Raw genomic sequence first — 26,695 nt, 5'->3', positions numbered from 1 at the left:
TATTTTTATTATATAAGGATAATTTAGTAAACTTCACATTGCATTAGTAATTTCTTAATATGCCTGTTTTTAGTTAAGGTGACACTTATTATGGAACGCAGAGAGTAATTTTTTTATTTTTTTTAAGACACTATCACAGTTGTCAAAGTAGAATATATGAAAGTTGGAGCCATCAATTTCGACCTGATTTAAGAAAATATCTTTCTCTTTTTTAATAGATGGGGCCCAATATTAGTTACAGTGGTGTCACGAGTTTGGCAATCTGCATTATGCACCACCTACTCTTATTGCCACATGACAAATAGTAAGTCCCTTTTCTTTTATTAGAGCCTGTTTGGAAAGCCACATGGTAATTGGAATTGGTATAATTATTACCCTAGTAATTACACAGCCTACTAATTACACAGTATTATAATTACAATGACCTGTTTGTTTGTCATAATATAATTATAGTGTAATTACAAGCATGTTGTTTGGTTGCACAAGTGTAATTACGATTAGTTTAATTTAAAAATAACATTTGATTATAAAAAATTTAAAATTAATATTTAAAAAATATGTGCCTTTATAAATGATATTAAATTATTTATTTAAATATTAAATTATTTATTTAATAATACCTTTTTTCTTGAAAATATGTTAATTAATAAACATATATTTGTAGCTAATATTGTAAAAAATAATTGAAATATAATTTCAAATTAATAATATTTTAATTTTAATTGATTATAAAACTTAAAAGCATACCTTTTTGGTGAGAACATCATGGGATTGGATGTTTGACCAAAAAAAATACTTATAAATATAATGCCATAACATTATTCAAATGTTTGACAATAATTCTATCAAATGTAAGTGAAAAATAAACAGCATGCAATGTGAAATAACAAATCAATAGTACTAAAGTAAATGTTTTTAAAATAAAAAATATAACCCAAATTCAAAATCCAAAAGAAAAAAATTTAACATAATACTCTTATGTCAAATTCCTACGTTACATAAGTAAGTTTCAACGTAACATAAGTAAATACTCCTATAATACAAAATAAAGGGAAACTATAAGTCTATAACCTCATTCAAAACGAAATTCTACTTTAATAACGTCACTCATTATATGTCAAGTTTGTTAATGACTCATTCTTTCTAATATTAAGAGATGTAGTTTCAAAAATTAGAATATTAACACGACCGTGCTAAATGAATAAAATAAAAAAATAAAAAAATACGAGCAATTACATGGAACCACAAGAAGTAAAGGTTGGGAATGAGAAGAAAGGAAATGAAATATAAATACTATAAAAAGAAATATATTTTAAAAAATAAAAATAATTAAAAAGTAAAAATTAAAAAGACATAAAATAATAGAAATAAAATAAATTAGAAAATAAAATAAAATAAAAATAAATTAAATAATATAAATAAATAAAATTAAAAAAGAAAAGAAATTAAAATAAAATTAAAAAGAAATAAACGAAAAGATAACCCTGTAATTACAGGGTGTAATTACACCCAATTCTCAGCCCCCCCCTTGAGAATTGGAGAGTGTAATTACACCCTCTCAATTACACCAAATTTACATCTAACTGTGTAATTACCTAGTCAAACAAACAGGCCAAATTGTGTAATTACACCCAATTCCAATTACCTAGGTGGCTTTCCAAACAGGCCCTTAGTGTATCACTCTCCGGTGACCTTTCAGATTTTCGCCTTTAGTTTTTTTATTACTCCCTCCGTTTCTATTTATGCGAAGGTGTCTGACCGAACGCATAAGTTAAAAAAAAAAAAAAATTGAAAGTTATAGTCTAAAATAAGTTATAGAAAATTTTTGTGGCTATAAATTATTTTTTAAAGATAAAATAAGAAGTTTGAAGTTAAATTATTATTTAAATATAAAACAATATTGTTTTTTTTTTTTCAAATTGAATAAATAGGAAAGAGGATAGTATTTTATTAATTATTGATTAAACTAGTCAAATAATATAAGTGGCAGTCCAACTCGTCTTGCTTGACCTTGTGGGAGGTGGGCACAACCTTATTTGGAAGTTGGTCGCCTTCAGTTAGGCTTGCACTCGTTGTTGGAATATTAATTTTTTAAATTTAAACTTAAGATAGATATCAATGACTCTTTCGAAATAGATCAAATCAATGGAAATCGAATATTTTGATTGATTATTAGGATTTTAGTTAAATTATAGGTTTCAATATAACTTATAATTGTACCAAAGGATTAGGGTAAGTTTTTAATTTTATTAAAAAAATCAAAAATATATCTTCAAACAAATTTATATTTTTTATATTAAATTTTAAAAAGGAAAAGGTACAAATATACCCTTCAACTTTGCGATTTAGAGCATATATATTCCTTGTTAAAAAAATAGTGCATATATACCCTACCGCTTGTTAAAAAAAATAGGGCATATATACCCTACCGTTACACAAATGACACAAATATACTCTTTTCGTTAAAGGGTTTTTTTTAAAGAAATCATTTAGTTTGTTTATGAAGTAAAAAAAGTCCAGTAACCTTTAAAAAATAAGTCTGTCCATCTTTTTAAAAAATATTTGTGGATCACTTTGAGTAATATAACAACTCAATTTTAAGATGAATTAAAATAAATGAATTGGACCAATCATATTTTTGTGGGCTAATTTTAGCACCACGAGTAATGAACTCAATCCTGATTGCGGTTACTTGTTGGAGTTGTGTCTTTAAAAAGTTTCAAAATGGAAGAAATTCCTTGGCTGACAAATTTGAGTGGACTGCAGACCCCCTTTTTTTTTTTTTTCTTCTGCTCAGTTATGTTGCTGGGGAAATGTTAGGGTGTTGGATTTTCAATTATATGGGTCGAGTTTTAAGCATGGATATATTATTTGGGACAGGTCTTTTATTTTAAAATAATATCTTTTAATAAAATGATTGTAATTTTTTGGTGAAATTGGCCAAATAATTGCAAAAATATATTATATGAAGCACAGTAAAAAGTTGAGTAATTTTATTGTTAAAAAAATAAGTTTGATAATTTACGGAAAATATTATCGAAAATAACTTTGTGTAATGTAAAGAATAAATAAATTATCCCCTCTCATCTTCAATTCTCATTTAAAGGCTGATTTATTGTTGATTTGAATAGTCATGTTAGTGACTAATTAAGTTCCTTTTAATGGTTGAGTTAATGACTCTTTAATCCTCTTTGACCCCTTCATATTTACCGCCTATATTACTCAACCTTCTTAGTGAATTACAATATTGAAAAAACTTCTCCTTCTCTTTTTCTTCTTCTTCTTCTTCTTCTTCTTTAGAGTTCTTCTTTTCCTTCTGTTTTCTGGGCAATTCAGTTTGTGCAAACTCCAAACTTCTAACCACTATTGCAAGTGTTTGGGAGTGCTGGGAAACCTTGGGGAGCGACCGGATTAAACAATTTGCACTGGAGTCGGTCCGAAATCGCTTTTAAGGAAGTAGCTTGCCACGACGCAGCGCTGATCCAATAAGTTGATTTCATCCTTTTGTTTGTTTTACTGATTAATATTGTAATATTTCCAACAAATATATTACAAGTTTTGAGTGATACTTTGTGAAACTAATCCCTTTATAATTTAGATGGTTAGTAAAAGAAAAGAAAAAAAAAAGTCAAATAATTTGAACGACTTCAGGTGAACAGGGAGAATGGTCGACCAACAAAAATACTGCACAACTGAAATCTATATATAATATAAAGCTAGGCATAGCCAATCCTATGTAGCATCCCTCTAAAGCCTCCAAATGCATTTATCTTTTATCTCCTTTTTTGACATTTTCCCATTATTTTTATCATTAAGTATATTTAAAACCTCATATAATAAAGACAATAAAGAATAAGAATTGTAGTAAATAAATGAAAAAATGAAGAGGCATAGTAAGGCACGAAACATATCTAGTAAATGATAATTAATGGTGAATTCATTTAATTTTATTCCATAATCCCCTCTTTCCTTCTATTCTGCCGTTTTCTTCCATGTATATTATAAAGTTGGTCATCCATAATCTATTTGTTAAATAAATAAAGGTTTAAATGGTCATGTTTGTCCTAATTAAGTCAATTACAGCCTTTTGCTTTCCCTAATAATGCCTAAATAACCGTTTCACTTTCTTTAATTAATACTAAAGAAGAAGAATTCATATTATGTTATATAAGTCGGAGAAATGAAATCTGCAACCAATCATCCACTTTCAATTTCTTCATCCAATTCATTTTTGTATATTATAAGAGCAGTGATAATTTCTTTTGTTCTTCCAGCAATTTGATGAGTGATATTATTTATTTTCTGTTGGGATTGTTCGACTTTCCTACTTTATTTTTTATTTATAACATTAGTTTGATTTATTTCATTATTAGTTGTTCTGGTCACTTTTGTCCCTATTGCAAGTTTTAGATTGTAGGTTCTTTGGTTCTTCGCTGCTCTGGCAAAAATTTAGGACCTGAAAAGATTTGATGGTTTTGAGATGATGATTAAAAATATTGAGAATTATGTTCAATTAAATATGCTTCGATCTTCTATCTATTATGGAAATAAATTGTGTCCCAACTCTTTTTTCTTCGTTTTGTCCGTCTTTTAGCGGCTGTTACGATATTGATATACTTGAATTTTCAGGGTTATAACTTGAGGATTTTGTATTATATGTGCAGTTTGTTCTTTTGAGGTATTGAAAAATTATAAGCTACCAATAATCTATTTCTTCTTTGTTCATCTTTACTTCAGGTTTTGATACGCCATGAATCCAAGCATGAGAATTCCACTAAAACGTTTTTTCTTCCTTTTTCTTCTTCTACCTTCTCATTTGTCGTAGCACAATATTTGTTTCGATAGTGTGATTTTTGTTGAGAGAAAAGAGTTAAAAAGAAATATTATAATTACGGGAAAGTTGCTCTGAAAAAACGATTTAAAAAAATGAAGAAAAGAAAAAATAAATGAGGAGAAGGAGAATGAGAAAAATAGGAACTTGATTTCTAACATACAAAATTGGTGAACGAAATGTATACATGCTTTTCTTTTGGTGTTAATTCCATTTGAATTTTCTTCTTCTTTATGTAGAACAAAGAGGGGAAGCAGAAAAATTAAATAAGGAAAAAAGTGAGAAAATAGCAATTTTATTTCAACATGAAAAATTAGTGTCCATTTGCTTTCCATGTTAAGAAAATCAAAGAAATTATAAAAAAAATGTAGTTTTAAAAGTTAATAGAAAATTTTAATTAAGTTTAAAATTTCTAAATGAGGAAAAACAAAAAGAAGACATACGGAAGTTTTAGAATGGTCTTCATATCCTCAATTATATATAAAGCACGTCACTATTGTAATTCAGTAACATAAAAAAAAAAATCACTGAGACATTCACATGATTGAAAAGATGAGTAAGATTTCCTCTCTTTCTCCATTTAATATTGGAGATGTGAAAAAGAAATTTTTGTAGTAAGAAAATATATTTTTTTAATTAAAATTATTGATGGTGATTGACAGAAGGTGAACATAAATTTATATGTGTATATATGAAAAATTTATATCTTTTATCTTGATTACATTTATAAAAATATTTTTTAAATTCACTAACTAATTCTCATAACCGTGCAAAGCGCCCTAGTAATAATAAATAAATAAAATCAAGGTCATAAACGACTGCTGTAATTTGAGAGGAAATAAATATCTCGTCCTTCTTGCCTTAGCCACCAGGTGGAATTCTTGAAGTTTTATGAAAGAGTGGACAGAGGTCAAATTTTATTTAGCGATAAAATATGAATATTTGCATACAATCAATTACTTAAGAATTAATTACAAGTGTCTTGATAAACCAAAAATAATATCCTCTTCGTCCCAATTTAAGTGTCTTTTTTTTTTTTGATCTGCCCAAAAGAAATTCCCTCTTTCTAAATTTAGTATGTTAATAATTCAAACGTTCTATATAACAAGTTTCAAACCACAAAATTCAAAGAATAGTTTAGTACATTACACGCATCTTTAATATAGAACCATAAGATTTAAAAATCTCTTTTTATTACTTAAACTTTATGGTAGATTAAATTAAGACACTTAAATTGAGACAACAGGAGTAGTAGTAACAACTGAGTTTTAAGCAACCTGTTAGACTTATTAAAAAACATGTAAAACATCACTGAATCAATAGATAAATTAGAATTCTTTCGAAATTGGACCCAAGTTCATTGAGTTCCTGTTGAAAATTTTATTTGCACTCAGGGTTTGCATCAATAAAAATACAATTTACATAGTAACAACTATCTTTTGCATACTATTTGATCACTTAATCATAACTGATTAATAAGCAAGCTAATGCTCTCCTTAAAAAGTATATTTAATTGTTTCAAAATATTCAATTAAACAACTGTATAGTGCCATTGCTATGCTAAGCAAAAAGACACGAAAGTAACGGTAAAGCGTTAGAAATGACGAAGGAAAAAACAATTTACCTGCATTGATGTACAGAACAACTTTATTTCAATAGTATTAAGGAAATATAAAAGTACTTTTTTATAATTGTATTTATCGATACTAAGTAGGCGTTTGGACATGCGATTTCATCTCATGAAATCAGCGTTTATTCATGCGATTTCATGTCTGATTTCATCTTATGAGATGAAATCCCAAATCATCCAAAAAGGCATGATTTGGGATTTGAAATCATGATTTCAAAAATATAAATGTAAAATTTGACCAATATGTTTATATTTTGTAAAAAAAAAAACATAAGTTAGTAGATATATTTACCAATCATGTTTACCAACCATTTGTATTAAATATTAATCTGCAAGTTGGTAAAATATATTTACCAATCATGTTTACCACGTGGGAGGATCATATTAAAGAGTAGTTACATTACTATTCATGTTAAATTTTCCTTTTTATTGAACTAAAGTTTGATCAATTGATGTTGTATTTTTAGAAAGGCCTTCTAGTAACGTATTAATTTTATTATAAATTATGATTTACTCGTTTGGTAAGATTGTATAAGAATTGGGAAAATTTTGATGGTTTTCACAACTGGTGGGGTTATTACGTCTATAAAAAACCTACAACTTAAGAAATCCAAATTGCATGTCTAAACATGATTTCATCTCATAATTTCATCTCATGAGATGAAATCATGTCCAAACGGCTCCTAAAAAGTGTGTAAGAGGTTGGGGTAGGTAAAGTAGACTAGTGAATATTACTAAGAAAGATCGCTGATCTTGTTTAAGTTATGATGTAAAATTCTACGAGAAAAGGACGTAAATGGTCCCTTAACTATGGGGGTAGGTTCAAAATTATTATATCCCATATTTCGTACGTCGGGATAATTCGAATCAACCACGATAAGTTAAGGACAAGACCATTCCGAGATATGAAGTGGAGACTTTTGTTTGCTTTAAAGGTTTAAGTTGGGTATGATTTTATTGGCATGGAAATATTAAAGAAACATTTGGGGTCAAATTCCATTTTTGGAAAGTGTTCTATTTTTGAAAAGTTGAAAATTCAACCAAAAAAAAAAAAGAGAGAAAAGAAAAAAAAAGAAAAAAGAAAGGCCATGTGGCCGGCCACCTCATGTGGTCCATGGCCACATGGTTGGCTAATAGTTGCAATTAAAAGATGACCAAATAATTCATTTTCATCACTTCAACCCATAGAATTTTCAAGAAACTTGGAGAGCACCAACACCAAGGGCCATTCGGCCATGACCATGGAGAAGTGAAGTTCAAGAATTGATTCCAAAAAAATAATTTCTTCAAGCAAACTTGCTAATTCAAGGGTGCTCGTTAACGTGGAGTTGTTGTTTCAAGCGTTAGATTGCTCGTTTTCTCTATCTCTCACTTTAGGCAAGTTGAGAAGTTGAAGAAGAAAGGTGAGTTCTAATCTTGTTTTATGTGTTATGAATGGTTTATATGTGTTGTTGTATGCTAAAATGGAAGAAATTCATGATAGAAATCAAGTTGAAGTTGAGTTATGAATGTTGAGGTTTGGCCGTGTGTAGTGTGGAATGTGTAGGAATAATGAATTAAGTGTATTTAGTATGTTTATGTGTTGTTGTAATGTGTAGAAATGGATGGAAATCATGGAAGTGGTGTATTGATGTAGTAGCCGAAAATGGGTGTCTTGTATGCCAAGAATGAATTAATTCTATGTAGTGTTTTGGTTGTTCTTTGTATGTGGATTCTATGTTGATAATGAAAGTTTAATGAATCAATTTGAAGTTGTGATGGTTGTGGGCTGATTTGGAAGGCAATGTAACCCTTATGTAATTTTTGTATTTATGGCAATGACATTGTTAACACATAGGTTGTTGATGTAGTTTATGAGTTTTGGAGAAGGGAAGTATGTTTGGTGTTGTTCTTGGGCTTGAAGACAATTTCGGGTGAGTTAGGACATGGTTCGGGTTGGTTGGAAAATTGTGTGAATTGTTTAAAGCATTCTTGAATATTGATTGAATGCTTTTGGATTAGTAATCGAAGGTATAAATGTCGATATTGGTTCGAATGTAAGTAGTTGAGGTGAGTTATTGGAATATTATGAATGTTGTTGAATTATGTAGAAAAAGAGCTATTAATGTTAGAATATATTTTGAGTTGATTGTTGAGGTTGTAGCTTGGTTGTTGGTTTGATTGTTGTTGAATTTGGCCGAGTTGAATTCTCGGGGTGTTGCATTTATAGGGGAAATGCTGCCGAAATTTCGGTAGACTTTAATGTTCGTTTGGAATTAAATGCCTAAATGCTTATGGCTAATGTTTGGTATATTGGCGTTATGTAGATCTTGGAGCATCCGAGAGTTGAGACTTGACTTAGCTTGCGAGCGGACGAGGTATGTAAGGCGTAACATTTCTTTTCTTTGGCATGTCTTAGTGCTAATTAGGCTATGACCCGAGCCTCGGGGTAATTCCACTCTTAGGATCCGAGCTTGGATATGTATCTTATTCATTCTTAAAAACTTACTCTCTTATGTAACCAAACTAAGGTTCTTATGTTCTCAAAAGATTAAATTTCAAAAGTCTTATAAAGAATTTTGTTACTAAAAGGTTCCGAACTTCAAACGCTCGTAACTCTTGTATATAAGCTCGGATCGCCCCGAAACATAATAGGTAGCTTCATAAGACATAACATTCCCCTAACTCTTGTAGTCGGGCTCGGATGGGGTCGGCACCCGTCCGTCGGGCCCGCGGCTTTTCTATGATTATCCTTAATGACCTTTAAGAAAGATTTAGTACTATTTTCACCTTGATCTCCGAGTATGGATTCTCTACTTATTTGGTAAGTTTAGAATTATGATTTGTATGCATTTAAAATGAGGATTGTTACTCATATGACTTCGATATGTAATTATGATTTCTAAGTCCGGTCTGACATGTTCCGAGTAATGTCCGAAAGGTACTTGATGTAACTATTGTTCCGATTCCTAAATGATTGTTCGCTTAATCTATTTTATTCTATCGAGTCTTGAAGTGATTTGTGTGCATATGGTTCCTCACTACTCTGCTCGTGCATATGGTTATTACCTTTTTCACCGAGTCCCGGGCCGGGTACGTATTCGTGCACAGTCTCATTGCATTGTTCACCGAGTCCCTCACTAGAGGGCCGGGTACGCTATACATATATATGATGTTATGATGATGTGATGACAGGGGGATGGCGGCCAGGATGGCATTCGATGATCCTATTCACCGAGTCCCTCACTAGAGGGCCGGGTACGGCATATGCATATGATTACATGATTACTATACATGACGTTTACATGATTTTATTTACCGAGTCCCTCTCTGGAGGGCGGGTATGCTATATGTACATAATGATTTGATGATATGACACGGATATGCATGATATATGATTCACAGGCAAGTTTTTGATTTCCTGTTTACTATGTTTATTTCGATAACTTCCGGTTCGGTTATGGTTCTATTTATTGTCTTCCGTACTTTACATGCTCAGTACATATTTCGACCGACCCCCGCTTTCTTCGGGGGTGCGTTTCATGCCGCGCGGTACGGACACTCGTTCGGGTGAGCCGCCGGCTTAGGATCCTACTCGGCTATTTTGGAGAGCTCCCTTGTAGAGCCCGGTATTTTGGTACGACTCTTTGATATGTTTGTGTATATTTGTTCGGGTACGGCGGGGCCCCCGTCCCGTCATATGATTCGTTATTCTTGTTAGAGGCACGTAGGACATAAACGTGGGTTGTGGGTATGTTGTTCGGTTGCAATTGTGTTCGTATATCTCCGGGTTGTGTATGTGATATATATATATATATGTATGTGCGCGCGGTGTCGTGCCTTTCGGTACGTATAAGTTTTCATTATATTTACTATGATCTGATTATAATTGATAGGTGGGTACGGGTGCCCAGTTCGGGCACTAGTCACGGCCTACGGGGCTGGGTCGTGACAAAAATAGTCCCTTAACTATGCACTTAACAGTTTTGGTCCTCTAAGTTTGCCACAAGTTAACAAAAATGGTCTTTTAACTATGAGGGTTGGTTAAAAATAGTCCCTTAAGTATGCACTTAATAGTTTTGATCCTTTAAGTTCGCCAAAAGTTAACACTCTTAGTCCCCGACAAAATATTCATCGAATTCTGCTTATTAGATTTGACGAGAACTATGAAAAAAGAAGAACATAATTAGCTATAACTCACATTTAGAGGTACACATTACTAAATAAAAGACCAAATACCTCGGGACAAAACCGACGGACGTTAGTCCGTTACAGGGAAAACCAAGGAAAAAACCAACATACTTGATAATGTCAGAAAATAGTGTCTCGGAATACAAAGACCGACGGACTCTGTAGATTAAAACCGAGGGAGTCCATCCACAGACTTTAGAAATAAATTAGAAATAGCAGAAACTACATAAGTTGTCACTACAAAAAACAAGCGAAAAAACGATGGATATAATCAAGGGACACTGTTTTTTATTGTTTTTTACGAAAACCAACGGCCGTCCGTCGGTTATTTTCAAGGAAAAATGCGTGAAAGCTATTTTTTTTTTAAAGAATCACTGCAATGAAAATATTTATTTTATACCGGGTTCTCAGTAAAAACGAATCTAGTGTATTTTTTTTTTAGCCGATGAACTCCCTCGGTTTTAATCAACAGAGTCTGTCGGTCTTTGTGTTCTGAGATACTATTTTCTGACGACATTATCAAGTATGTTGGTTTTTTTCCTTATAACGGACTAATGTCTGTCGGTTTTGTCCCGAGGTATTTGGTCTTTTCTTTAGTAATGTGTACCTCTAAATGTGAGTCTCGCTAATTTTTTTTTCTTTCTAATAGTTCTCGTCAAATCTAGCAAACAGAGTTCGATGAATATTTTGTCGGAGATTAAAAGTGTTAACTTTTGGCGAACTTAAAGGACCAAAACTGTTAAGTGCATACTTAAGGGACTATTTTTAATCAACCCTCATAGTTAAGAGACCATTTTTGTTAATTTGTGACAAACTTAAAGGACCAAAACCGTTAAGTGTATAGTGAAGGGACTATTTTGAACCTACTCTCATAGTTAAGGGATCATTTATGTACTTTTCTCAAAATTCTACTATGGTACTTTCTCTCTCAATAATTTTTTTTTTTCCTGACAAATAGAAAATATTAAATCCAATACAGTAGGTTAAAGTAGAGAGAATGTCACGTCCCAAAATTTAAGGATTGCGCGACCGGTATCCAAAATTTAATTGATTAATTTATATTTCGACTCCCCTTAGCGAAAATTTTAATTCTGTCATTGCACCATCCCCGACCCGCACCGAGTCCGCATTTAGTCGTACGTATTAACGGGCATCTAATTCACCCTCTAATTATGACCCTCTCATAGCGTATGAACATAATCAAACTCAAGAATAAACATAAATATGCAAAAGTAGGTTTGATTTATAGATTTACATTAAATGTATTTACTTGGACCCATCGACGCATATGCATAATTTCCTGATATTCGCCACAATACGCATTTTTTATGCTAATTGCCTCATATTTTATTGTGTTTCTAATGAGAATAGCGTGCATTGAGGCGTTTTGAGCTTGATATGTTTATTTTGCTGTGTAGGACATGATTTGGAGCGAAAGGAATGGTTTGTAGCTAAAACTAAGATTTGGGGTTGATCTTCTTTGAAGCCATTTAAATGTTCTTGAATTTTAAAGATCGAAAAGTTAAGATGAGAGGTAGAGATTGTCCCATCGGGCGTGTCAAAATTTGTAGACAATAAAATTGAGAAAATAATAATTAAGACTAGAAAATATCACAACAATCGTAGTATTTTATTTCAATTTAATGAGTGTTACAATCTCTATGAATCCTTTGATTAAGCTTGATCTTGAATCTTGATGAATTTTAATCCAAGGGCTTGAAGCTTGTATTATGGTCTTGATCTTCAGATGTTTAGAGCACTTGAATACTTGCGGCTTGCTATAGAGAAAATTGTAGTCTTTGTGCTTCTTGTTATGAATTTTGGTCTCATTTTTGAATTATGAGGACCCACATTTATAGTTGTACGTAGGATGACACAGTTGTGATGAGGACAAACTCTTTTCGACCAATCAAATTGAAATTGACATGGTGATATTTGATTGATTGGAATATGTCACTTGTAAACGTAATACATTTTCATTGGCCTTTGATTTGACTAGACATGTTATGTCATCTTGACACGTGTCATCCTATTGGCTCTTTTACTTGACTTGGCATGTCACATCACTTAACACGTGACTCCAAACTAGTTCTCTAGGATAAGATTTCTTGAGCTTAGTAAAGTGGGCTCGTTATTTATAGCCCAATTAAGTGGACTAGCCCAATACATTTAGATTTTTTAAATTAAATAAATTCATATTTATTAAACTCACTACAAGAAAGTATAGAAATCGCAATTTTTTTTTTATATTTGGCAACAACTTAGTTTTATTGTTGGCAAATGATTTTTTTATTGCCAAAGAATTTAATTTTGTTGCCATAGTATTGATTATTGTTGCAAAAAGTACTTTTGGCAACAAAAAAGAAGAAGAAGTTATTGCACGTTGTTGCAATAACAGCCGTTGGGAAAAGTTCATGCAACAAATTTTTTTTTTTTTGTTGCCAAAACTACTTTTTGCAACAATAATCAATCTATGGCAACAAAAAAAAATTTGTTGCGTATATATTTTTTCTTGTAGTGACTTGAATAATTAACTCAATTATATAAGTCAATACTATATATTTGGATTAAATATATCGTGAATTCACTTTCAGTTAGCCATAGTAATAAAATTGATCTGCAATTAAAACTTCCACAGATCAAGCATATTGCGCAGTATATAGCTCCTACTTGTATGTACAGTGCGCACTGCGCATAATACGTCTCATGTCTGCTTAATTAACATAGTGCGCGAAACATATTGGAAATGTATCACTCACCCTTTTTTCCCCCCCAATTCTTTGGTATATAGATCTTAGGACTTTTTTCATTTTTGGCCCATCGGTCGGATTTAATTACGGATGCTAGTCAAAATATAGAAAATATATACACTGAGTACGTATACTTACATATACAATATCTATAAATATTATATGTATATTTATATATATATATATATATATAAAAGATATACATTTGCTGGTTATTATTTTGTAGGGCAGCCCCCAAAGATAATTATCCCTATAAACTTACTCAGTGAAGTATTTAAGAGCATGGCCTTCAGATAACATGTGTACACTAGGAAGCCTCTAATTTTAGCTTGTTGTATTCTGTTAGCATTATGGGGAATTGGGGATAGATAAATAACAAGTTTCCGTACAATTTATATCGACTCTCTGTGTTTCAAATTGTACTACAGAGAGCAAAATTAAAGGGGAAAAGAGAAAAGGAAAGGCCGGTAAAAATGTGCAGAAAAAACATGAATTATCGAACCTCAGGATAACTTTCTTGCATCTTTACCTCTCTAATTCTTGTTTACAGAGAGGACAGCAAGATATAATTCTGAGCCATTGATCCACACACTTAAGATGAAATATATGAGAACAAGGCAATTGTCTGATCTCTTCCTTATCTCCATATTTGGCTAAACAAATACAACATTCCTGTTATGACACAGAAGCTTATTAGATTTTGACTTTTACAATAACATATTGATAGCGTAAAAATAATAATATAAAATCGGTCACCTAAAAATATTAAAATAAGATAGATTATCTGCTAAGGTAGTTTAAAATATAATGATAGCATAAAGTTTTATTTGCATTGTTGATATATATAAATTAAATTCTTAGACTTAGAATTTAACTTTTATATGTTGGGGGAATTAATCTTAGTAATTGACTAACTAAACTGTCACACCTTGTCGGTGAGGGTTCAGTTCCTCACCTTGTAATTCCCTTCACATTTTCCCTTCCCCTAATTTGTTTTTTTTTTTTTTTAAAAAACTTTTATACATCTCGAGTGTAAAAGAAATTTACACAATTAGGTAACTTAAAAGATAACTATAGGTAACCGTCCATAAAAATGTGATAAGCAAAAAGAAAAATAGGCCTACGACAAATTAAAATACAACAATAGTGTAAAAATTATTCTTTACAATATCATTGTATATAAATTAAATCTTTAAACTTGATTCGAGTTTAAGTACTTTTGTACAGTAATGGTGTAAAAGAAATCTTACGCGTTCTGCTCGTGTAAAAAAGTGGGATTAGTTATTCAAATAAGTAAGACAGATTGTTTGCTAAGATATATTAAAATACAGAATGATAGTATAAATATCTTTTAATATATTAATATAAATCTTTAGATTTTGAAAAGGGAAAACCAATATGTACAGTTCGGTCAAACTTATTTACCAATATGGCCGAAATATACAAAATTATACAATGATTATGTATATTCTATGTATAGTAAATGTATATTATATGTATATTATACGCATAAATATACAAAACCTATACATTTGGTCATGTATTTTGTAATTAGATTACCCAAGGCATTGGGTTGTAATAAGATTGGTAATTTAGAGCACTTACCGTATTTTCATTTTCCACACCCGAATTTCGGAGCTCTTCCTTCTTTCCAGTTTCCTTGTACTTCCAGCTTGGAAGACTGGAGAGTTGTTCATCAGATGCTCCTCTATCTACAGATCCCATGTTCATATTGTAGCCTAGAAAGCTGCTCAACATTGGGACACAACAGCATAGCAATAGAAACAATATGAAGGGGAAAGAGTATGTGACTGCATTCCATGCAAGGAGAGAGATGCATAGCAGATGAAGTTTAGGAGCACGATGGTATGATAAAAAGCGCGATTCGAACACCCAAACGTTCCCCATCACGAACCATATCGCAAAGAATAGCTCGAGAGAAGTTTTGATTTTCTCCATTACGTGTAATGCCCTATCATGATTTTCAAAACACGTGTTAGATGTATGTTATTGATGTGTGTGATCATCTCATCTAAAAAGTTAAGCGGTTGGAGAGCATACCTTTATTATATTTGTAACATATGCTAGCAATACATTATACTTGATGAAAAATCTCAGTTAGTGTGGGCCCAAGTGTGGGTTGTGATTATTTTTGTTTAGATTCTAATATATGCATGTGAAAAATAGATCGATTAAAGCTTCATAGGTGATTGGAGTATGATATGAAGTATGAACTACTACTGAGATATTCCAGACTTTTGACACTATCACAAATCAAGTTCATTCTCTTTTGCCTCGTGGGCCCAATCCGGTGCAGTTTTTCCTATCCAAATTAAGGATTTGGTGCTTCTTATTCCTAACATTACTTAACTAATAAATTCATTTTGATCTACATATGTAAACGAATAGAATGGCTACATATGTATGCGAATAGAATGCCCCCCCCCCCCCCCCCCCCCCCCGAAAAAAACCAAACACACGTGTATATATATATATATAAAGTTAGGGATAATTACTTTTTTAGACCACCCTAAATTCATTTTGAATTACATATGTATATGAATAAAATGGCGTGAGCGCACATATATATGTATAATAATACACAATCGGTGTATATGTTTTGTATATATGCGTTAGCTAGCGCACGTAATTAATTTGGATCGATGGACCAAAAATGAAAATAATTCCTATATTATCTATTTATTTCTCCTTGAAAATGAACTATTCATCTCAGCCTGTCCCGCCGCCTCCTAATATTTTTCTGGTAGTTTCGTGATCTCCTTTTTGACTTAACATTGCACTCCTCTTTCTGTCTTATTCTTTTGCTTACTCAAAATCTAATTCAAATCCTCACTCGAATAACTCACAATCCTACCAACTTAATCAACTATTATTTTCTAATTTATACCCAGCCCGACATTATCACGAGTAAGCCACTTTTTTATTGATTGTTTAACTCACTTAACATGCATAACTTCACCTGGGAGAGAGGGGGATTTGCACTAGAAATCTGCGGATTATCTATGAAAATCATTGGAAACAGTTTTCGACGAGCATACCTCTGATGGAATTTGTTACAAATTCTATGGAAAATACGTGTGTTTCTAGTAGGGTTATATATTATGCATCCTTAGACAAAAAGAGTATTAAAAACCTCAAGAGTCCAGATATATAGCTATAAAGGGACAAACAAATTCAGAGAGTGTGTGATTAGAATATAATCAAGTAAATAAAAAAGTGTTCTCTTTAACATGCTTAAGCTTTTAGATGAGATGATACACACTTCAACAACGTGTATTAATTAATCACCTGGATTCGTCATGGCTTCTTTGCTGCTCCATGTCAGAATGATCATCTCTTTGCGTCCTCACATAGAATGCCAGATAACGCCAGTAAAGCACCACGACACTAACAATACATGCAAAGACATATCCCAGCACCCATATCCGCATCGGCCAAACTGGCTTCTCCTTTTTTGAAACAGCCAGTGTATATACACTCATAATTATTTGAACACTTAATGCTATACACTCCATCATCATCCAAGTCATTGAATTGAAAGGATTCGACCCGAGATCAGATCTTGACCCGCCATTCTGGTAATGGAAAACTCTTCTTAGGAAACTGAACCACCTTGCTCTTGATATTCTCATTGCCATTCTTATCAAGAATGAATTAGAATGAGGTATACGCGACGACCTGTTTCTATTATTTCCGCCTGTGCTAGCCATTCTTTCATCTCCTAGTACTGTTGCTGGTGAAATTGGTGGGAAAGATACGACGATGCTCGAATGGCAAAGAGATACTGGTGTAAGAAAGTAGCGGCGGGTATTCATTTATCCAGTTGAACCTATAAGAGTAACAAGTAACTGTTTATAACAAACATGATTCAAGAACCCGGAAAAGAAAGTATGGGATAATATGCTACAAGAGGTAAAAAAAAAAAAAAAAAAAAAAAAAAAAAAAAGCCCGGTCAGGTGCACAGAGCATCCCGTGTTAGTAGAGTTCCGGAAAGGAGGGTGTGATGTAGATAGCCTATCCTAATACAATCCTTAGTGGTTGCTTCCACAGCTCGAACCCATGACCTATAGGTCACACGTAAAACAACTTTATCGTTGCTCGAAGGCTCCCCTTCAATATGCTATAAGAGGTAACATTGTAAAAAATAAAATAAGTGATCGATGTATATAACTTAAACGGGCGTTAATTACCGAATTGTCAACGAGGAGAAATTTCCAAGAACTTTCAATTTCTGCGCATGCAAGTTATGTTTCATCAAAGAAGTTTGAGCACATAATTGCCATGCTTGCATGCACAAGATGAGCTAAAATAACACCAGCTAATTTAACCTATTATAGAGTGTGTATATATATGGCCCAATTCCGATCTGTTACTCCAATTTATATGCTGACAACAATTCTTGAAAAACCTGCATTAATAATGCCACTAAAAATGAAGTGGATGTACTACAAAAATATGGTAAAGGTGAAGAAATTAAAATAAAAGGAAATACATACTATAAGAAGCTATAGAGAGAGAGAGAGGTGATGAATGGGGTTGAACTAACATGACAGGGGAAGTTGAAGTATGGGTTTGATCAGATGGTGACCAAGAATTTGATCGAACAGCTATTCCTTTGCTTTGATTCCAAGTGAACTTTTTAGGAGGTTGAGAAATATAACCATTCGCCTAACTTCGTCTGCCGTTTATTTCTTCTTTTTTGTTTATTTTGGACCGAAGCAAACCTTAAAGCTTTATTTGTGGTTCTTCGAATGGACATCACTCTCTATCTGAATTGAACAACATTAGCAAATATTGATTAATCTATTTTCCTGACGTTAACGTTGCATTTGATTTTAAGGAAATGTTGGGTGATAAAAAATAGTACTCCCTCTGTGGCAATACTCGATTGCAATTTATGTGATACTCTTTGGTTTTTACTCAATCCAAAAAAGAATGACCCTTTATGTTATTTAGTACTTTCTCTGTCTCAATTTATGTGGTTTCGAGAGTCAAACTTTTTTGTTTTGACTGTGAATTCGGACAATCTTTAAGTTTTTTGAATAAATTAATTCACACATGTAGAAACTACATAAAAAGTGGAGTATAAGTCACAATAAATAACAATTTAAAATATTTAAAAAGCATACAAATAAATCGCAGTAGAAGATTTTTTTTAGATTCTCGAAATCCGAATTGTATTACATAAATTGGGACAGAAGAAGTAACAATTTAACTTTAAACTACCCATGTTACCTTTAATGAAATAATTCACAGGAAATTTTTATGGCCTATATTAAATCATAAACTTAAAAAATGTTCTTTTTTTCTTAAATTTCGTATTCAGTCAAATACCTTGACATAAATTAAAATGGGGAGCATATATTTTGGAAATTCTGGCATGTACAGTAGTTAATAGATTGAAGGTCATTGAGGATAGCAGTTGGCCACCTAATCCAACTAGCAGCGAAAGTGACTTTGTCACTGTGTCATTTTTTTTTTTCGCTTAAGACACTGTGTCATGTTGAGGCAACAGCAAGTGCTTTAGGATCTGTGGCACCTACTGTCCGAGCTACTACTACTTCGATACGTGCAAACAATTAATTTCTGTTTTAATGTAGTAAATGAAACTATTTTATTTTAATCTATTTAAAAAGGAATGAGCTTTTCTAAAATTTTCCCTTCTCCTACCCCCTATTTAATAATAAAAAAAAAATTTAAAAAAAGCATTTCTAAATTTAAAAATAGCTTAATTTAAGTTTATCATATTATCCTTAATGAGAAATTTTTACTGCTAGGCTCGTGAAAAATAAAGGTTAAAAAGAAGAAAAACAATGTTTTGTTGCTTTTGGGCATGAGCAACTGCAACACCATGAAAGAACAATTTGCTTCTACTCGAAAATTATACTAATGCTTTGGTCTAAAGTTTTCATAGTTTTGCCCAAAAAAGCTATAGTTGGATCAAGTACGGTTGGTAGATAGAAGTGTCAAATTTAAAAAATTGCACTAATTTGATATCTAAATTATGTGTCGGCCTAAAAGGAAAGTTTTTGTGTGAGTTTAGCATCAATAGGATGGATCGTCAGCCTCAGTACTAATTGTTACGTTACATGGCTTCTCCAAATTAATAGCGATTGAGAACTAAGATCTAATTACAGCCCCTTTTTGTTTTTATTTAATGGGAGGGATTTGAATTAAGTAGGGGTACCTTTTTTTCTTTTGCAACAGTTTATTTTGTTCTAGATGAGTCTGGTTAATTTACCGCTTGTATAGAGTTTTGCAATTATTAGGACACTACAGTTAAATTTATGAGTTGTGAATGTGTACTTTTAATTATTTCTCTTCCCAATTTATGTGATGCTTAATTTGTTCCATAAAGAATGATATTATTTTATATTTGAAAAAAATTAATTTCAAACTTCCTATTTTATTATTAATGAGATTATTTATAGCTACATAAATATACATGATTTATTTTAGAACACAAATTTAAAAAGTCTTTCTCATTTTCTTAAATTTCTTGCTCAATCAAAGTGCATGACATAAATTGAGGTTGCAAGTATTATTTTGTCTACTCTTACCGGTCAACCACCACTATTGGTCTTTTATCGCTCAATTACGATCACCGGCCCGCATTATCAATAGTTTTTCTCTGATTAATGTGGCTCACACTTATGAATCAAAGCCACTTGATTACATCCTTGTTCAATCTTATCCGGTTTGGGAGCAAGGGCCTTAGGGTGAGAGAAGAAGCAAGGAGGGAAAAGAAAGAGGGAAATGAGGAATTTTGAAAAATTACCATTAGGAATTTCAAGAATTACTATAGCGTTTGTTGGCGTTTAACTTGTTTGGTACTAAAGTAGGAAAGCATGTTATTGTCAATTATGACAACATAGCAAGGTAGAAAATAATTGGATGGTATCTGAATTATGGCACTTTGCCCAAGTCCGCACACTTGCAATTCACAATGAGCCTCTCTTTTCTTTTTGGAAGAAAACAAATTAGATTTATTTTTGCTTTTTTCCTCTCTTTTGATGATTTAAAACATTAGGAAAAATAAAAGAAGTGCACTAGCTAGCAAGCTGCTTTGAGATGGTTGATTTGAGGGAGCGTTTCTCCCTTAAGTAGGCCTTAATCTTTAAGCAATGCGAATCTGCATTAGTGGGGGCTCCTATGTGGGTATGGGGCACCAGGTGGGAAACAAAAAAATCCTTTTTTTTTTTTTTTTCATTCTGGCCCGTCAGCGTGCTATCCGAAATAATATACACTTGTTATGTATATTATATGTGTATACATTATGTATATACGATATGTATATTTTTACTTAAATATACAAAACTATTTTGTAAATTTAATTAGCATTGGACTGTAATTATCTCATAAACAAACTTGGACATAGGTGTTGTCTAGAATCCACAAGTGCCATTACTTTTTTCTGCAGATTCCAGCTTACTAATTTTTAGCATTGAGTTGGACCAGTGGTTACTCGTAAAGGCTAAACCATAGTCCCGTTTGTATTTTTACTAACGCGTTCTTCTTTGTTGAATCCCATAATAACAGAGAATGTTCGTGACGCTAACCACTTGTAACCATTTGATGGAAAATAGCTGAATATGCCTCAATGCCAATTGGTAGGCAATTTTCCAGCAAGAAGTTGAGCAGATGCATGCCATATGTAACAAGACTTGACAAATGTACGAGTAAAGGGTGATGTTTACACCAGTTATACAGGCATCAGAAACGTTGAAGATCGTTAAATGAACCCTCTTCTCATGAAATCAATCTAATGTTTAGTAAAAAATAACACACAAGTGTATAACCTACTTTACTAACTACCCAATAGCTACGGAACTAGCAATTTGTGTACACAAATTAACAGATTTTTGGAGAAAGAATTAAACCTCGAGCCAATTTGGGAAAAACATTGATATGATGAAAGTCTTATCACATGCAGGATACATAACAAAACTTCAAACGAGAAGACGTTCAGTGCACACACCGCTTCACCTATCAAATGAAGTTGCAGCACTTCTCCTTATGGCTTCTGAGGATTTCACCGGGCATTAGAAAGAAACAAAGATTTACTATACTTATTGCTCTTGTCCTTCCAAAACAAACTCCACATACAAATCTTTAATTGCAATCAGAACCGTAGTTATTAGTGGCCCCATTATCGCTCCCTGAATAACATACCTATCAAGAGTTAATATCAAGCATAACACTACACTTTTAAAAGCAAAAACATAAACTCTAACTTCTGAAAGATTGTGCTACAGCAAAGACAACTGCTATTCAAGGTGTTTTCTAAATTAATGCACTTTCTAGTGTTACTTGGAAACTCGGATCCTTGAGGTTTCAACTTATCCTTTCTGGCTCGGTAAAACAGCAGAAACCACACATATCAACAACAACAACAACAACAAGCCCAGTATAATCCCATCATGTGGGGTCTGGGAGGGTAGAAACAGCAGAGACCTAACCCCCACCTTGAAAGGTAGGGCGGCTGTTTCCGAAAGACCCTCGGCTCAAGAGAGGAAAAGAGAGGAGAACAAGAGGAAAACAAGACAAAAGGTCAGATAGGGCCAAGCATATCGAAAACAATATGATAACAACGAATACCAAAAGCGAGAAAATCATAGTAGAACAGTCCGGAGAGAAAGGAGCATTAACTACCATAAATAAATAAGATAATCAAAGTACAACGGCCCAACAAATATAAGCAGCAATCAAATGCATAGACCAAATGGCAATAAACAAATGAGCAAAACTGCAACTACTATGATGAAAGGGTAAGCCACCTAGCCTTCTATCCTAATCTGAGTCCTCCACAACCTCCTATCTAAGGTCATGTCCTCGGTGAGCTGAAACTGTGTCATATCTTGTCTAATCACCTCTTGCCAATACTTCTTCGGCCTCCCTTTACCTCTCCTAAAACCATCCATAGCCAACCTCTCACACCTCCGCACTGGAGCATCTGTGTCTCTCCTCTTCACATGTCCAAACCATCTCAGCCTCGCTTCCCGCATCTTGTCCTCCACCGATGCCACTCCCACCTTGTCTCGGATATCTTCATTCCTAATTCTATCCCTCCTAGTGTGCCCACACATCCACCGCAGCATTCGCATTTCCGCGACTTTCATCTTCTGAACGTGACATTTCTTGACTGGCCAACACTCCGCTCCGTACAATAAAGTCGGTCTAACCACCACTTTGTAGAACTTGCCTTTAAGTTTTGGTGGCACTTTCTTATCACACGTACTCCGGAGGCGAGTCTCCATTTCATCCCCCGCACCAATACGATGTGAAACATCGTCATCGATATCCCCATCTCCCTGTATAATAGACCCAAGATACTTGAAACTTCCTTTCTTTTGAATGGCCTGGGTACCAAGTGCGAAAAATAAGACTACATGCTCAATGCAATTAATTTCTTTTTCTTTGTATTTATAGTCCTCTTCAGAGGCTATAAATTTTGTATATGTTTTATCAAACAGTTCCAATCTCAAAAGCTAAGACTAACTTGTTGGGTAATATAAGTCGATACTGGCTGCAGGTCATCATGAGTTTTTACCATAATAATAGGCATAGTTTGCCCAAAGTTTAACATGAACAATTATGTCTGTTTCATGTTTGAAATAACTGTTGGAAGATAAAATATAATTTTTATCTTCCTTTCTATAGATGATCTAGAGCAATTCCAGGCCAATCTACTTTTACATCCCGCGCTAACATTATAGCCTCTTCCTTTCTTTTCCTTCTCGTTTTCAACGACAGATCAGGACATGATAAAACATTTTGAACCTATGGTAACAAAAGAGATTATGCCATGACATTTCTGATGAGATTTCGACAGAAAGATGTTTGTTAATTACCTCAACTGCTGAAGGAAACAATGTCATTCCACCAATAATGCTGAGACCGGTGAGATATGCACTATAGCCAGGGAAATCCTCTACGATTTCAGATGTACCAAAATCCATAAGCACAAGATGAATAATGGATAAGCTAATGGCCAACATATATCGACCTTCAAGAACCAACTGTAAAGCTGCTGGGATAGTTGAAACTAATGAGGGGAAAATAGGAAACAAAGGACTAACAAACGCAAGGACAGTTGACATGTACAAAAAATGTATCGAAGATAATCTGAACAAGAGCCAAGTCAGACATCCTTGAAAAAACGCAATCTCAGCAGTTGCTAAAAGAACCCCAGAAATAGCTTTATCAAGAACCTCAATAAAACGAGTCCTTGCAGAATGCGAAATGGGAAGCATACATATCACCTGTTCTGTTACTCCACCAGATTCCGTGGTGATAAGATAATAGAGTACCCAAAAGAATAAAATTAACTGAGATACAAAATTGAAAAGCCCTGCAGCTCCTGAAACGATGGAATGCCCAATCAAGAACAGGACCTTCACACTGCCACCTAAAACGGATTTGCTGCTAACAAGTACACGTTGAGCAAATCCTTTTGCCTTCTCAACCAAGTCCACTCTGGTAACCAGCAATTCCCTAAAAATTGCCTCCACTTCCGTGTATATTTGTCCCCATTCAAGATCCTTAATCCTCCTTTTTAGGCTCAACATCTTTTTAGTATATGGGGAGCGGGAGGCCAAAGCTGTGGACCGCTCAGAAGAGTTATTCGCCGGGGTTATTACAAATTGTTTGATACCGGAAACAAACTCAGTCATATTATATTGCATAGCATAACTATCTATCTGGTCAAATACAGTCTGACACAACTGAGTACTGTACTTATCCACCATCTCTGGGACATCGTGTTCATCCATCCATTTCCTGATCCCTATTTTCTCTGCATAATTACTCTCCTCTACATGGGATTTCAACGCAAAAACTGCATCTTTCCCCTCCACTCCAATTTTATAAGAGAAGAAAATCATACCTGCCAAGGATCCTAGAATCAATCCGACAATCAATCCAATAGCCACAATGGTCTTCAATCTTTTTAGTATCCCTCTTGTAAAGAAAGCAGTGATAGGGAGACTTCGAAAACTCTGACTCCTAAGAGATGTCACTGCATTGATAGTAGAGTCCACACTGTTAGCTGTGAGCATAAATCCCAACGCGAGAAGCGCTACTGATCCAACACCACCAATTTGCTCATACGTTATCACAAACACCCAAAACGACACGAGCCACCTCAACAATATAAAAAAACCGCTTCTATGACGCCTTAAAGCGTTGTGTTTCTGCCTCCTATGAACAACCCTGAGTGTCATATCCTTAATTTCAACAAGGGTTCCAATGGAAACTCGGAATACAGCCACGGGGACGGCTAATATGGTCTCGGTGAGGCCTAGTTTTAGAGGTTCGGACCAGAATGTAACGAGTGCTTGCTGAATTCCTCTCAAAGGTATTGAACAAAGGACAGCCCATAAAAGAGGCCTCAAATAATCTTGAAGCAATTTACCAACAGCATAAAGAATGAAAATTGTGAGAGCAATGCTAGCATGTGCCATGGCTATGTAGAGGGCCTGGCGTACCTGCAATGACAGAGCCAGGAATTTTACTAAGGGAGTCAAAATATAAAAAAGTAGACACATGTAAAAAAAGAAGAAGAGGAGAATCAACATATAGGATTTATATACAAACTAAAATCTCGGCCTAGCTAAACAGTGTAATTTTCAGGCAAATTGAGTCCCCTTAGCGTAAGGTGGCTGTGCCACTGCGTACCTGGGGATCAGCTGACATGGTATTGTGATCTGTGTGGTGTTGCATGGCGCGGTTTCTTGCAGGAGGTTGTAGGGGTTGTTGGTGATCAGGTTGTGGCTTTGGCTTCCTCATTGAAGCTAATACAGAAGCCGAAGAAAATGATTGAGATGCACACAACCTAACTCAGAACAAGGATGAGAAAAGAAGTTGGAGAAGCAAAAGACTCTTCTTTTCCACTCTCAAAAAGCCTCTCTCCTTATTGTTTCAAAGAAAAATCAAGATTCAAACCAAGGTCAGTCCATCTAGGTGGTAAAATCCTCAAGAAGTTGAAGAGAATTTGGCAGGATTTGAGCTTCCTCGAATCTTGGAACTAACATCCTTGACTGACCATAAATGATGTCCATGGTATCTACAAACTTCCATTTAATTTGAAAGCTGCTGGTTTCAATACCTCTTTTAGTCCTGATTTCTGAGTACATGATGATACATTGAAGTTTTTGGTGAAATGACTAGTTTACTTTTTTTTTTTTCCCGTCCAAACTAGTTTGCTGTTGGATCTCCTTGTTTGATGCCTAATTCTTTGATTGACCAGAATTTTGAAAAGAAAAGGCATCATAGCGTTATATATTTTTCATAAAATAAAGCTACAACTATAAAACTATACAAGTCTATATCTAGGAACACTATTTTTAGGATGCAAAGTCTACGACAAAGTTATTAAGAATTCAGTAGATTATACAATAGCAATAGGTACATGTATAAACAAAAGGTCATAGAAATAGGTTACACGAACATCTACAGTATAATGGATTTACTACACTCCCCCTTGGCCCCTTAGATGTTTATTGCACGAAATGTACGCCTTGATAAAATTAAGACGAAAAAAATCCTATTGAAAAAAGAGAGTGCATAATTTCTTGGAGAATATACATATATTATTGCCTCAAAACCTTTCCAGGAAAAATCCAATAAACAAATAAAACCTTATTAAGGGTCTGTTTGGAAAGCCACCTAGTAATTGGAATTGGTGTAATTACTAGGGTAGTAATTACACAGCATAGTAATTACACAATATTGTAATTATATCGATCTGTTTGTTTGTCATCACATAATTACAAGCGTACTGTTTGGTTGATCAAATGTAATTACACATTAGTTTAAATAAATAAAATTAATTATCAAAAATTAAAAACTAATACTTGAAAAATATTTGCCTTTATAAATGATATTAAATAATTTATTTAACAACACATCGTTTCTTGAAAATATATTAATTAATAATCATATATTTTTAACTAATATTGTAAAAAATAATTGGTTTATATTTTTCAAATTAATAATATTTTAATTTAAATTAATTGCAAAATTTAAAAGCAGACTATTTTATGAGAACTTCATGGATTGGATGTTTGACAGAAAAATTAATATTTATAAATATAATTCCATAACATTATTCAAATGTTTGACAAAAAAATAAATCTATCAACTCTAAGTGAAAATAAACAACATGCAATGTGAATTAACAAGTCAATAGTACTAAAGCAAATAAATTAAAATCGAAAATATAACCTAAATTGAAACTCCCCCCAAAAAAAGTTTAACATAATGACCTTATGTCAAATTCCAACATTACATAAG

At 33.2% G+C, this 26,695-nt stretch overlaps 2 protein-coding genes across 5 annotated transcripts; both read right to left on the bottom strand.

Annotated features, from left to right (window-relative positions):
- Positions 1-13,703: 13,703 nt before the first annotated feature.
- On the bottom strand, positions 13,704-17,968 carry LOC132031408 (E3 ubiquitin-protein ligase At4g11680-like). Of its 4 annotated transcripts, none has more exons than XM_059421353.1 (4): positions 17,899-17,968; positions 16,691-17,231; positions 14,987-15,353; positions 13,704-14,053 (listed from the first exon to the last, which is right to left on the bottom strand). In XM_059421353.1, exons 2-4 carry the CDS (start codon positions 17,215-17,217, stop codon positions 13,907-13,909), a joined length of 1,041 nt encoding a protein of 346 aa, XP_059277336.1. In that variant the 5' UTR covers positions 17,218-17,231; positions 17,899-17,968; the 3' UTR covers positions 13,704-13,906. The 4 variants fall into 4 exon arrangements, with proteins under 4 accessions (XP_059277336.1, XP_059277337.1, XP_059277333.1 ...); XM_059421354.1 differs by lacking the exon at positions 17,899-17,968 and adding an exon at positions 17,593-17,855 and having other exon boundaries at positions 14,987-15,128; XM_059421350.1 differs by lacking the exon at positions 17,899-17,968 and adding an exon at positions 17,593-17,848.
- Positions 17,969-20,705: 2,737 nt separating this feature from the next.
- On the bottom strand, positions 20,706-25,558 carry LOC132031407 (uncharacterized). Its single transcript, XM_059421349.1, has 3 exons — positions 25,079-25,558; positions 23,254-24,888; positions 20,706-21,561 (listed from the first exon to the last, which is right to left on the bottom strand). Exons 1-3 carry the CDS (start codon positions 25,187-25,189, stop codon positions 21,472-21,474), a joined length of 1,836 nt encoding a protein of 611 aa, XP_059277332.1. The 5' UTR covers positions 25,190-25,558; the 3' UTR covers positions 20,706-21,471.
- Between the last annotated feature and the right edge of the window lie 1,137 nt (positions 25,559-26,695).

The sequence above is a fragment of the Lycium ferocissimum genome, chromosome 9, assembly GCF_029784015.1.
Source record: "Lycium ferocissimum isolate CSIRO_LF1 chromosome 9, AGI_CSIRO_Lferr_CH_V1, whole genome shotgun sequence".
In the NCBI taxonomy this organism is placed as follows: Eukaryota; Viridiplantae; Streptophyta; class Magnoliopsida; order Solanales; family Solanaceae; genus Lycium; species Lycium ferocissimum.
The sequence above is the reverse complement of the archived record's forward strand: the minus strand, read 5'-3'. Positions and strand labels throughout refer to the sequence as shown.

Bases quoted from the DNA above. Each gene is read 5' to 3' on its own strand.
- LOC132031408 (XM_059421353.1), bottom strand. From the start codon at position 17,217: ATGAATACCCGCCGCTACTTTCTTACACCAGTATCTCTTTGCCATTCG. The intron at 15,354-16,690 runs GTGATTAATTAA...AAATCATGATAG, and splicing joins AGAAGCCATGACGAATCCAG to GGCATTACACGTAATGGAGA. The intron at 14,054-14,986 runs GTAAGTGCTCTA...GTGTCATAACAG, and splicing joins GTGTGGAAAATGAAAATACG to GAATGTTGTATTTGTTTAGC.
- LOC132031407 (XM_059421349.1), bottom strand. From the start codon at position 25,189: ATGAGGAAGCCAAAGCCACAACCTGATCACCAACAACCCCTACAACCT. The intron at 24,889-25,078 runs GTACGCAGTGGC...CTGTCATTGCAG, and splicing joins CCATGTCAGCTGATCCCCAG to GTACGCCAGGCCCTCTACAT. The intron at 21,562-23,253 runs GTAATTAACAAA...TATGTTATTCAG, and splicing joins TGTTTCCTTCAGCAGTTGAG to GGAGCGATAATGGGGCCACT.